This window comes from Panthera onca, chromosome A2 (assembly GCF_046562875.1).
Source record: "Panthera onca isolate mPanOnc1 chromosome A2, mPanOnc1 haplotype 2, whole genome shotgun sequence".
In the NCBI taxonomy this organism is placed as follows: Eukaryota; Metazoa; Chordata; class Mammalia; order Carnivora; family Felidae; genus Panthera; species Panthera onca.
This window is the reverse complement of record NC_138340.1, coordinates 44,871,683-44,885,681: the sequence shown is the minus strand read 5'-3', so window position 1 is coordinate 44,885,681 and position 13,999 is coordinate 44,871,683. Positions and strand designations below refer to the sequence as shown.

At 35.2% G+C, this 13,999-nt stretch overlaps 1 protein-coding gene across 5 annotated transcripts in view; it reads right to left on the bottom strand.

Annotated features, from left to right (window-relative positions):
• Positions 1–13,999, bottom strand: part of CNTN4 (contactin 4) — an 898,074-nt gene that overhangs the window by 292,892 nt on the left and 591,183 nt on the right. For all 5 annotated transcript variants that reach the window (XM_078442806.2, XM_078442805.2, XM_078442809.2 and 2 more), the window contains 2 exons: positions 11,744–11,870; positions 3,482–3,657 (listed from right to left, as the gene is read on the bottom strand). In XM_078442806.2, coding sequence (XP_078298932.2) covers positions 3,482–3,657; positions 11,744–11,870 — 303 coding nt within the window. The remainder of the gene's footprint in view (positions 1–3,481; positions 3,658–11,743; positions 11,871–13,999) is intronic.

Sequence of the window (13,999 nt, the reverse complement as noted above, 5' to 3'; positions counted from 1 at the left end):
ACTATGAAGATCAAGAAGCTGGATTCCAGAAAATTATTAGAATATAAAGAGTTTTGATTTACAAAAATGCATCACCCCCCAAATAATTTTATGCATATATTTTCTTTGTTGTGTCACTAAAGAAGCAATTAATAAACGAATTCCTTTATTCATTACATATAAAGTGTCCTACACTTTGCAAATAGAAGGATGGAAAGACAGACTCAGTTCTCTTAGAATGTAGATTCTATCGTAACAATTAAATGAGAAAAAATATACAAAATCATTCTATTTTGTATTAAGTCCTTACTAATGAAACAGAGGCTGCTGTTATGTAGAAGTGGCGGGCTGGAAGGAGGAAAGCGGCAGAGAAGAATAGAAATGATGTGCATTACTTCTTAGATTAGACAGGATGATGTGAAAACTTTCTCTTAGGAGGTCATACCTAAATTGAGAATTAAGGACCATGAGACGTGAGCATGTGAAGGATCATAAGAAAAGCATATCAGACAGGGGCTTTGGAGTGCCTGGGTTGCTCAGTCGGTTAAGTGGACAGACTCTTGGTTTTGGCTCAGGTCATGATCCTGAGGCTGTGGGATTGAGCCCTGTGTCAGGCTCTGCTGTAAGCCTGGAGACTGCTTGGGATGTCTCTCCCTGTCTGCCCCTCTCTCCCTCTCTCTCTCTGTTTCTCTCTCAAATAAATAAAAAGTGGGAAAAAAAAGAAAGTATCAAGGCTCGGGTGCAAAAGATAGTTTCTCATTTTCAAGAAATTAAAATGAGACCATGGTAATGAATTTGAGATTTATTCTAAGTGCAGTAGAAGGCATAAAACAGCAAAGTGGAATGATCTCATTTGCATGTTTAAAAGATTACTTTGCCTGTTTTATGATAAACGGTTAAAGAAGATCTAGAGAAGATGCACAGAGACCAGGTAGGAGGGGGTGCTGAAGAAATAATACATCTTGATTTCACCAAGGCATGTGGCAAAGATTCTCACCGCTTTAAGAACACATAGGAAAAACTGGGGTTCAATTATAGTATGTTTGGGAAAATGTGTAGCTAATTGAACAAGAGTATGCAAAGAATATTGATTTAAAAGTTCAATCTCATCTTAGTGGAAATTTTGTATTGGCATGCTGCCCTGTCCTGGTCAACATGTTATATCAATTATTTGAACGTACACATGCTTATCAAATTTTCTGCTGACATTAAAGTAGGAGGACAATCAATATGTCAGATTAAAAAAAAGATTTAAAACAATTTCAACTGTAAGGGAACAAAGGGTCACCACTCAGAAGGTGAATTTAATAGGGGTAAATATAATATTCTGAGTTTAGGTTAATAAAATAACATGGTTGGGTAGCTAGAGATTAATAGGCATTCATAAAAAATCAATTCTCAGATTTTACATGACTGTATGTTCATGTAAGGTTAAGATGTGAGACTGGGGCTTTAAGAAAAGATGAATATCAATGTCAGCTGCATTCATTGAAAAAGAAGTTCACATTGTGGGATACTACTGCTCCCACTGTCTTCTGCAAAGGTCAAGGCACATGCGTAGAATTAGATACATTTCTATATGGTCATAAATTGATAGATAAATTAACAAAAATGGATGTGATATGAAGAAGATGGTTGTAGATTAAGTGCCTGGAGAAGACAACAATTAGGAAAGAAGGGACATGATTGTATTTTCACATATTTGAAGCCTAACCAGGATCACACAGTAAGCATGGGGAGTGAGAGTGATGGAAATTTAGACATTTAGTTAAAATTTTATGAAAGAGATGCTGCGTTTGTTTTTATACTTCTGAATAACTAGAGCAGTCTACCATGGATCAGGATGCTTTGTGATGAATAGGTGAGCTCTCTAGTTTTAGAATTTTTAAGGCTCAGTCACAGATTTTGATGGTGGCAGGATACCTACATTATATATTAAGTGGGATAAGTAAGGTGGACTCCAAACCCTGGTCCTCAGGCCAACTCAGTCACCCACAAAATGAGTGATAGAGCTTTCTCCTAGGCTAAAGGAATCTAATTAAATGACCACTCTCAAATATGATATTCTGTTTTTTAGATAGTTCTGGCAATAGAAATGCCTGTACTTTTACAAAAGGATAGCCTTAAGAGTTGGTGATTTATTTTTTAAATGTCATAAATTAGAAAATCAAGAGTTGGCAGTTCTATGTCAACCTCTAATTTTTGTTGTTACTATTGCTATCTTAAAAATTTTCTTATATTATGGAATCCAAAAATCAAAGAAGTACAAGTTTAATTGAGTGTAGAGATCTCCTTACTCTTAGAATCAATGAGTCTGTGTTTATTTTTTTTAAATAAATCCAACAGAATTCACTTGTTATTCCTAAAAAAATAAGTATAGACTTGCATTAGACCAGGAGAAATAAACATTTTGGTTCTATAGCATTCAATCAGACATATAATCCTTCTATTATCCTGTACACCTAAGGATATTTGGAAGATATCAGGAGATATTCACCAACAAAATAATCTTGGAATCCTATATATACCTAATACTCAGAAAATTCATTTCTCAACTAGCAAAAATGCCACGTGACGGCAATAATAGATTAAGCACTGAATATTAGATATATTTGATGTTGAGTTCCCAGAGAGGATTTTGTTAATGAGAATATTCTACAGTGTTACTGCCAACAGACTTTGTAATTATGAAACCTTTGACATTAATGCACTGCTGTATGAGTTGGGATTTTATACTGGAAATATATAATCATATGCAAATACATAAACCCTTAAAAATGTAACTGCACATCAATCCTCAAAGGCATCTATACTCAAATGTGTACTCACTGCTCTTCCCTGTGGATTTTATTTTCAACTTACTATTTCTAAATTCCACTTTCTTTCATATGCTCATGAACTTTTATTAGACGATGGTCTTATGAGATGGCAATTTGTTTTTTAAATGTTCTAAGCTGGAAATATAAAAGGTATAGTATAAAAGTTAACACTTTGCCTCTGCTTACTGTTGTTGTTATAGTTGTTTTAAAATTTTTCCTAATCTATAAAATAAGAAAAAAAAGGAGAATTATAGGATTAATAGACTAGCAAAATTTGTTGCAACTCTAAACTTTATGGTTAAACATTTCTCAAAATGACTATTACTGGCAGTTCAATTGCTTGCTTATACACACTCTATAATGTGTATGTATCTATGTGTGTTATTTTGTTGTGTATGTAAATTTATACGTATATAAATTTGTGTGCGTGTGAATTTATATATGTACAGAGAATCCTCTAACAAACTATCATATAATCAGTCTTAATCCTTATAAAAGCAGAATACATCTTTCCACTTAGATTTACAATTTATCCTATAAACAAGGTATTTCCCAAATATGAAGAAAAGGTAAAGATCATACAACAAATTAAAATCTATTTGGTTTTTAAAAGAAACTGTTTTAAAGGCTTAATGGTATAAAAATTCAGAGTAACATTTGCACACAATGTAATTGCTACTTACAAGCAAACTGAAGCTTTGCTTCTCTGCTAACAATTGTTCCAAATGAGTTTGTTGCTATGCACTGGTACGTTCCAGCATCTTGGGTTTTATTGGGGTTATTGATCAACAAGCTGCCTTCAACAACACTGTAGCGGAAATCCACACCAATGTCAACATCTGTTCCATTTAATTTCCACCTATAGCATAAAAATGCCAGTAGATAAAGCCTTGTAATATTAATCAATATTTCTGAATCATTTAAAACATATAAAAACTATATAAATAGCATGAAATACCATCTGTGACTTTTTTTAACCATGGTAGAAAAAGAAGTTAGAAATGCTCTACCCAGCAATGGTGACAACTTAAGTGCTATGGAAAGAGCATGCCTTTTATAGTAAGCAATGGTATTAAAATTTTAACACTTGCTTTTGTGGCTACTTGATTCTACACACACTTTATTTTAAAATCCCCATAGCATCTTGTACAACTTTCTTCAAATAGGGCTCCTCGGAAAAAGCCCTTTTTTCTACTTTGTAGTTATTCTTTAAATGGGTCTCTACAGATGACAGAATATACCACTTACAGGTAGATTGCTGAGTATTTGATGAAATTGCTGCAGAGATGCTTTGATTTGGTCCTTAATATGACTGAAATGGCTGACTGCAAAGCAGAGGAACTCTATTGATCTAGAGCTGTCTTAGGGGCCAAACTAGTCTTGATCATGGATCACTTTGAAGATCTTCTTAGTCAATGGCACTCAAATATCAATCAACCATCCCAGTAAACTGCAGATCAGGTCATTAGGTAACAGAGGCAAAGAGAGCTGTGTTGTTCTTCTGTTTATTTACTTCAATCATCTATTGTATCTGATGATATTGTTTGGCCCTATAAATAAATTTTCCTGGGATGTGCACATTTAAACAGCCAAGCTTTACTAACAAGATCTACTTTCTTTCCTTCTTTTTTTTTTTTTTTTTTTTTTTTTTTCCCCACAGCCAGTAACATTCCAAAGAGAGCTTATTTTAATCAAATTGCCTTCCTTTGAATACTTTGGAACTTTTGAGCTAATACAATTCACTGACTATGTATCTTATGTTTCTTTTCCCCCTCCCTCCCAAATTCTACAAAAATACCAGGTAGTGAAAATATGCCATGGTTGAAGCTTCTAAAATATCAAGAGTCCCACAGAAGCATTCCCATGGGGAGACCAAAAAATAAGAAAGCACTGCAGCACAAAGGAAATTGATAAAAAACCGTAACAAGATTAAAGAATGAGAGACTTTCATTTTTATTTCCTTCAATCAGTAAAAAACAAACAAAAAGCCATTTAAAATGTGTATGTATATCTACATACTCATTGTGTATCTTCTCACAATATTCTGGAGTACTATGGCTGGTGTGTACAATGAATGTAAAAGGATTCATATGAAACCATACAATCCAGTTTGTTTCACGATTTTGGATATTTGGTGTCAAAAAAAGCAGAAGTTTAAAGATGATCCTTTTCTCTGTGTCAAGAGCTCTTTCACACTTCAAGGTCAATTCTATTTTGTTCTATTTTTATTTTTTTTAAGTTCACTTATTTATTTTGGAGGGAGGGAGGGAGGGAGAGAGAGAGAGAGAGAGAGAGAGAGAGAGAGAGAGCAGGAGGGGCAAAAAGGGAGAGAAAGGGTCCTAAGCAGGCTCCGCACTGTCAGCATAGAGCCCACGATGTGGGGCTTGAACCCATGAACCCTGAGATCAAGGGTAAGCAAGAGTAAGATGCTTAACTGACTGAGCCACCCAGATACCCCAGGGTCCATTTTAAATCACCTTTTCCATTGAAGTCTTTTTCAATATTCATAGTCAAAATTAATTAAAGTTTTCCACAGTCTCCTATAGGATTCTCTCTGCTTCATCAGTTAGGAATTTGCCTTCACCAAAGATAATTTGCCTACATCACTTTTGTATTGTCCCCTTAGCAACCTAGACCTTGACACTCTCCTCAATAAATGCCTGTGGAACTTGACTAAATATTGTACTTCTTTATGATATATTTTAGCTTTGAGCATACACAATTTATGAGCATTGTAGCCCATCACAGCATGGTGGTGTACGTGTGTTCACATCCATGTCTTTGAATTGTAAAATTGAGAAACATGAGGGGCAGGAAAGGTAGGTCAGAATCACAAAATTGGACATAGCTCTTTACGTGTTTGTTTATAAGAAGATGGGTATTAGAAAAAGACATTGTTTTTAAGCTTGACAGTAATTCTTTCTGTGTTCTGACACAGACATGAAAGTAATAAGCAATAAAAAGAGAACAGCTGCATTATATTTTAGCAGGTCTATCTGCACATGAATCTCTAGAAATGACTGCCTGCCCTAGACATTTTTTTTTTTTTTTAAGTCAGCTGATCACGTCTTGGCTATAACTCTCACTTCAAATGATAGTTGAGCAATTTAATATGACAAATCTAAGAACTCAAAGAGGAAATTGCAATATAATGTGAGCTGCAAGCAGAATGTGGAATTTAGAAATGGACCATGTGAGCCTTTTTAGAAAAGTGGTTGTAGGAATAATGAGAACACCTCTGTAGGTTTGTCTACACTAGTCATCTCAACCTAAATGCTCTGCAGAAAGTCCTTTAATCTACTTTATTGCCTGCTTTTACATACAAATAGCAAAGGAAAAGGGATTATTTAGAAAATAAAGCGCTTGCTGGGAAATGCAGTTGAGACTAGATTACAAAGCACTCTACCCAGTTTTATTGCAATGCAGTCAATGTTCATTCCCACTGAATGTGGATTGCTTTGAATTCCTTATCCTATTCCATACTAGAACACTCTTGAAAAATCAGTTTATCTTCAATGTTTGAAGAATCTTTATAAAGAAAATGCCCATATGGAGCAAAGGGAGATTTTCTCTAGGGTCAGGATAAATTAGTAAGTCATGTAAACTGATTTCTGAATCATTTCGGAGCCACAACTTAACTCTCTCCAGAGTCCGGTTGTGCCCACTGACATTCTGGAAGGTACAATTTTCCCGACTTTTCTGGGAAGGTATCTATGGAATTTGTTGTAGTAAACCCCTCTTCCTTTGTTCATGGTTTCAACTTGGCATGGAAGAAGGGGCAAGACCTTTCTGACTTAAATTTTTTTGTCTACAAACTAAATCAAATACAAACCTCACAGCAAAAGTACTCCAACCAAGTACTTGAACGTCCCTTCTGTCTGGAAAGGGAAGCTGAGTGCAGTAAGTAATGTCACAAGTCCTTAAGAAACTTTAATACAAGGAAAGTTGGCACAAGTCAAAACTTCTTAAATTTTTCTGGGTCTGGGTCAATCCTTTCAAAATCGAGGGGCAGGAAACAATGAAAAGAGAAGGCTCAGTTGAGGGAATAATACAAAGAAGAGAGGTCAGTTGTGGTGTTTGAGGAAAAACCGAATGCTGAAGATCCCCACGGAGAATTCACCTTGAATTTCTCCTATTTGTTCTTCCCCCTCAAAGTCAGCCAGAGCACTGAAAAAGTTTACCCAGACTGATGTTTGAAAATATCCCATCACTCCATTTTTTCTCTTGCTCTTTCCTTCAACAAGAGGGAGTTTTTAGCTCCCAGGTAGCAACTGGCTATTATGTTACAGAGAAACTGCCAAATGTATAAAGGAAAACCCAGTCCACTGCAACCAATTGCTGGTGCATTTGATTAAAAGTTTCCTTCTCTGCTTTTTCTGGCAATCTTTAAAAACATAATAGGTTTCTGTTCCACTGCTTGTTTTAAATAACAAAGCAGGCCCCTATATCTTGAAACACAATGTTACAAAAACAATGTTAATTAAAGGTCACAGTTTGGAGGAAAAACAAAGCAACAACTTGCCAAATTCTGCTGCAAAATTTGTTTTCATTTAAGGCTAACATCTGAACTTACACTTGGCTATGTACTAAAGCATGGGTCCATTTAACTCATCATTTATGTATGTAGAAACCTTTCCTTCTTGCATTTATTGTTTACTATATAACACATCTTAAAATATCTGATTAAACCTTGAATTCAACATATTATAGGGAGAATAAGTACATATTATGGTTTGCCCAAGGATAGTGCTGGTTTTATACCTGCTGTCCTAGAATAATTATTAACAGTGGTGTTCACTCTCAAAATTATCCTGGTTTTGAATGATAAATTACATGTTCATTAGAGAGGTCTTTTTTTGGTTTTAATTTCAGTAATGCACCTCCTATGGCAAAATATCCACACAGCAAAATAATATTTACCCTCTAGATACAGTTAAATGTCTCCTTTTCTGTGAAACTTACACTAAAACCTTCCACCTTCCATCCTGAAGTAGACTTTCTTCCCTCCAGGATGCCCTGGAACTTGGACATCCTTTATAGCACTGACAGCACAGTATTTGCAGCATAGCAGTCCTACTATGAGGCAGTCCTCCAAAAAGCATACTACTTGAACATGCAGTCTATTAATCTTTGAATATCCTAAACCTAGGATGGCATTTGGTAAATCGCCGTTGCTTAATAGAGTGGTTGAAATACCTTTCCTGGACCACATACTTTTCAGACTCCTAGTCCATACCCTCATTCAAAGGAGAGCTGCTATGGTGGACTCCTGAGTAGAAGTTCTGCAATTACTCACCCTGGTTAATTGCTGAACCAGTTCCGTGTACCTAAAATTCATAGTTTGAAAACCACTGGGTGGTTTGATGCATGATGATATATTTGATGAATGAATGAATGAATGGGCACACAAATTCTAAAATAATTTCCACTATGCTAATACTGCCATCCTTTACCTTGTATAAGATGTCCTTTGCCCTGTGCCACTTTGCAAGCTCAGCATCACAGTTCAAATCCCACTTCTCTGGATCCTTAATGACTCTAATCTCTTCCTGTTCTAACTATGTTATATATTATTTTTGTTTTTACACACTATTATATTTTGGTTATTAAATTTATTGTCATTAAATGTGAATAGAGGCAAAATCCTATTTATAAGATATATAGAGTTACTGTTTCTATATGGCCCGGCAAACACTTATTCACCCAACATTTACTTTTTTTTTTTTTTTAATATTTCTGTGTATTTCATTCTTTCTCTTTGAAGTCCCAGACTCCTACCTGCTTCTACTTCAGAATGACATATATACCACATTTTGCCTGTCTGGAATTTCATATGTGTGTGGATTCCTCATACACATGTGACTATATTTGATTATCTTATGTTAATCTGCCTCGTGTAAATTTAAGTTTTAGTGCAGCTAGAAGAACCTTGGACAGAAGAAAATTTCATCTGCCCCAATTATAAAACACCATGAGGCAATAAAGATCTGTGTGTAAGAAAAGTAGTATTATTACTTTTAAAGTCTCCTGTTTCCATTTAGATTCTAGTCATTTCCCTCTGAATGGTTAATTATAACTTCTAATTTTGACTTTCTCATTCCCTTGATTTTCTTTATGATTTTACTAAGTATATTGGTATCCTTAAACAAGTGCTCTAGCTGACCTGCTTTTGAACTTTATGAATATGGAATTATATTCTATTCTTCTGTGACTTGCTTTGTTTGTTCAAAATTACATTCCTGTGACCCATCACTCTGCAGCCATAATTTATCATTTTCACTACTGCTTGGGGATACCTTGTATGAACATACTAGGTTTAATCTATCTGTACGATGTTGAATTTAATCTTCTAAATTTCTGTTAATCTGGTAGACTTGGAAGAGTGTGTCATTTTAGTTTTAATTTGTCTATTTCTGCTCACTAATGGCACAGATAATCTTTCTACATATTTAATGGATATTTGATATTCCTTTTCTTAGAAGTACATAATCAAGTCTTTTGGTAATGTTTCTACTAGGCTACTTGGTTTTTTTAATTTTTTAATTTTTTTTTTTTACTTTTTGAGTTGTGGGGATTTAAAATATATTTTTGGATATTACTTCTTTGCCAATGACATGTATTAAAAATATCTTCTCCCAGTTGGAAGCTTGAAATTTTACTCATCTCAGTATTTCTGTTGAACAGAAGTTCTTAATGTTAATGAGGTTAAATATTTTCTTTTAAGATTTGTGCTTTTCCTGTCATATTTGAGAAATACTTCTTTGCCTCCAGAGTCACAGATATGAATGCCTATCTTCTTTTAAAAGTCCATGTCCCATGCAGGTCTTCCATTCACCTGAAATTTGTGTATGCCATTAGGGTGGGGTCAAATTTTATTTTTTTTAGCCATGTAGATACATCCATTGTGCAGTTTATCTTTTTAAAACTTATTTCTATTGTTGCTATGATTTTAATTTTTCTTTTTTTTAACTCCACAAGACAGTGCTTTTTAAAATTATTTTTTATTGTTTAGTGTAACTGCAATTGATTTGATGTAGAAAGACGAATCTTCACCACTTGCTTTACCTATCTTTAGTTCTTGTATCTCTGGTACTCTGGTATCATTTTCATTTTGCTTTAATTCTATCTTTTAGAATTTTCTTTAGCGAGTGTGTCTGCTGGAGTCAAACTTTACTTTCTGAATGCCTGAACACATATTTGCTTTGTTGTCTTCTTAAGAAAGTATTTCTGCTACACAGAAATTTGACAGTTAATTTCTTTCAGCATATTTTCTTCCATCTTGGTTTTTTGTTGCTATTGAGAAGTCTGGTCTGCCATCTACTTGAAGGTTGTCTATATTATCAACTTAACTATTTTTATGATCATCTTTGATTTGGGTGTTTGGCTGTTTCACTATAATAATTCTAGATGAGGCGTTATTTTCATTTGAACTCCTTGAAATTCATTTGTCTTCCTAAATCTATAGCTTGGGATATTTTTTTAAGATTTTATTTTTAAGTAATCTCCACACCCAACATGGGGCTAGAACTCACAACCCCAACATCAACAGTCACATGCTCCACCGATTGAGCCAGCCAGGCTCACTCCAAGCCCTGAAAGCTTGGAATTTTTAATTAACTTTGGAAAATTCTTAACCTTCTCTTAAAATATTGCTTCTGCCTCATTCTCCCTTGCTTTTCTTTATGGAACTGTGATTAAACTATGTAAATATTTCCTATTAATCCCTTTTGCTCTTTCACTTACACTTTCTCTCCCCCACCTCCCTCGTTTCTTCTCTCTCTCTCTCTCTCTCTCTGCCTCTCTCCCTTTGCATCTTTTTACTCCTTTCTGCTGCCTTTGGATGATTTCTTCAGATAGATCATGCAATTTACTAATTCTCCTTTCAGCTGTGTCTCATCTTCTATTAAAACCACTTAGCAAGGGTGCCTGGGTGACTAAGTCAGTTAAGCATCAGACTTCAGCTCAGGTCATGATCTCACACTCATGAGTTCGAGCCCCACACCAGGCTCTGCACTGACGGCTCAGAGCCTGGAGTCTGCTTCAGATTCTGTGTCTTCCTCTCTCTGCCCCTCCCCAACTTGTTCGCTTACTCTCTCTCTCTCTCAAAATAAATAAACAAAATAAAAAAATTTAAAAACAACAACAACAACAACAACAACAACAACAACAACAACAAAAAAACACTTAGCAGCAGGGTTGCCTGAGTCGTTTAGTTGGTTGAGAGGCCAACCCTTGATTTCAGCTCAGGTCATGATCTCACGTTTCCTGGATTTGAGCCCTTTGTGGAGCCTGCCTGGAATTCTGTCTCCCTCTCTCTCTGTTCCTATCCTGCTCTCCTGTTCGGTCTCTCTCTCTCCCTCTCAAAATAAATAACTAAACCTTTAAAGGTCACTTAGCACCAAAATTTGAAATAGGCAGTTACTTTTGCTTTACAGTTCTTTGGGGAGGCAAGCTTATTTCAGTATATAGCCTTTGGGTTCCAGGCCTATTCTGGGAGGTTTTCTCATGTTCCACTCTCCGCTCAGTCGACTTTAGGCTTTGTCTTGTGATACCCTGTGAAACTGCAAAATCCAAAGCTCCCTCACATAATTCATCAAGGTGAAAACTGCTTGTGGGGGTCAGTTTTCTTCTCTGGGTTCCAAACCTACTTATTTCTTTACTTCTGAGTATTTCTTACTTTCTTACCAGTTTGTTGAGACATGTTTAAAAAAAATACGTTAAGGAATATTTAGGCTTTTAGTGAGGGGGTCAGATAGGATATTCAATTCCTGGTATAGCCAGAAACAGAAGTTGGGCACTCAACTTTTCAAGAACACAATCAACTCTTTAGTATTTCAGGACAGCCTATGATGCTTGTCTAAAAGATCTTTATGTAATTAGAAGTACGGGTCAATTTTAATAATAGAAGTGGTATGCATGGAAACATAAGATTTAAAACAACAAACCTGATATGTGGCTTTGGATTCCCTTTAACTTCACAATTGAGCTTCACCTTTTTCTCCTCAGAATTCAAAGGGAACATTACATGACTTGGTTCCTGAATAAAAACAGGGCCGTGCAGTGTGTAGTCATCTGAAATGAGAGGAGAAAATGTCCAAAAATGAAAAGAACATCTTCCAAAGAGGAACAATAACAGGAACCAAGTACAAAATGAAAACAAGAAAGATAAAATAACAAAAAAAAAAATAGTAATACATAACTGATATACTTTCAGCCTTTAGATGAAGTTTCCCATTGCAGACTAATCCTTTGTGGAATATTGTGAAGCAGAGACAGAGACTCTATTTCATTCTGATAACTTATTTTTACTAACTACTTCCAGAAAACTGCATGGCATTTCCTTTCCTCTCCTCTTAGTTACTGTTCCTTCTGTCTTTTGCTCACCCTTTTACTTTGTTCACATTTTGTTCCTAATATATCTCTTTTGTGCCTGTCATCTGGTCTAATGTCACAAAGTTAAAATTTCTCTGCTCTTTAATGGATAATAGAATTGGAAGTAAGCAATGATGATTTCATAAATACCTTAATAATGACACACAGCTCTGTACTGCTAATATACGTATAACATTTTCTTAAGTTGTCTACGCAGGTAAAGAACAATGTAGAGTCACGACTCACTAATTTTCTGTGGTAAATGACCAGTTTGTTTGTTTGTTTGTTTTTTCCAACCTACAATGGACTCATACCTGGGGATATCTGTGTAAGTATCATACATCTAGAACCATACGTGACTCAGCACACAAATTCAGTAACATCCAAATTAGTCTATTATTATTATTATTATTATTACTATTAGTTCAGTGACGTACAATGATGTAGGAATTTTTCTAAATGCATTCTCTCAATAACAGTAACTAGATGTATGAAACTTACTTTATCACAAAACAGCAGTAAAGTTCATGCTGGTAATCCACAAACCATACTTTAAGTAGCAGTATGTAGATTACATATGTTTCTAGAGTACACATATAATAAATGTTAGTCAAAATGCATCTCCCCACGTATACCCATGAAAGTGATTTTCATTCTTCAAAATCTAGTTCAAGTTTGTTTGTTTGCTTTTTTATTGTTAACCTACAAAGCTTTTCCAGACCCTTATCTTCTTCCTTTAACCACATGATTCTTCAGTTATATTTCCCTGTGGAAGCTTATCTTTTTCTATCAAGTGTATTTGTAGCTTTCTTTTTCCTGCTTTGAACTGTAAGCTCCTTGAGAGTGTAACCATGTCTTACACATTCTTGTATGCTCTGATGTAGCAGATATAGCAGTTTGTAAATCGATCATCAATAAGGACTTGTTCTATTTAAGTGTCATTTTCTTTTCACTTTTTAATCTATTCAATCAGCTAACTTAGGCACTGCCTGATGAGTTTCCAGATAGAAGGGCCAGTGGCTATGAGGTAAAGTAATACTGAATATCACCCTGTAGCTGAGAATCCACTCCCCACTAAGGTGTGATTATTTTTAACAGTGTGAATTGCAACTGCTATCCTAGAAAGACTTTAGAAGCAGCCTTTGTTGACGGGTGGTAAGATGCCACTAAATTCATGTAGGTGAATCAGGACTGAGGAAAAAGAATAAAGCTGATCTGGGAATCTTGGTGAAGGACAGGAAGTAAGGTAATTTTTTGTATGGCTTACAACCCAAACTTAAAAGAATCCATATGTTGAGGGTGGGACAGAAGAAAATTTAAGGAGACAAGATGACAAAACAGAATTCTATTTTACTATAGAGGAGTGGGGACAGCCAAGCAGGATATGAATTCAGAAAAAACATGAGCTAAGATTCAATGCCTTGGGTCACCTACTAAATCCATGACTTATCTCTCCATCACCTAGTCTTTCTAGCCCTCAATTTTCTCATCTCTAAAATAATAGGACTGGACTAGGTTAGTGCTTCTACACTTAAGAATGGGAAATAATCCCTGAATATTGTCCCATATCTTACATGCACAGACATGTGAAGTTTGCATTCAAAGATGGCATGAATAATATTACCTCCACCATCCTCTCTCCTTACTCCATGTATAAAATCTCATGTTAATGAGACTTACACAAAGAAAACAGGATCTGCCAAAGAACTCAAAAGCACAGAATGAAAGTACACAAACAGACTTTTTTTTTAACACTTGTGGTTTGAAGCCAGAAACTTCAAACTGCAGATATTTACATTTCAGATTTTCCACAATTACATAAATAGTTT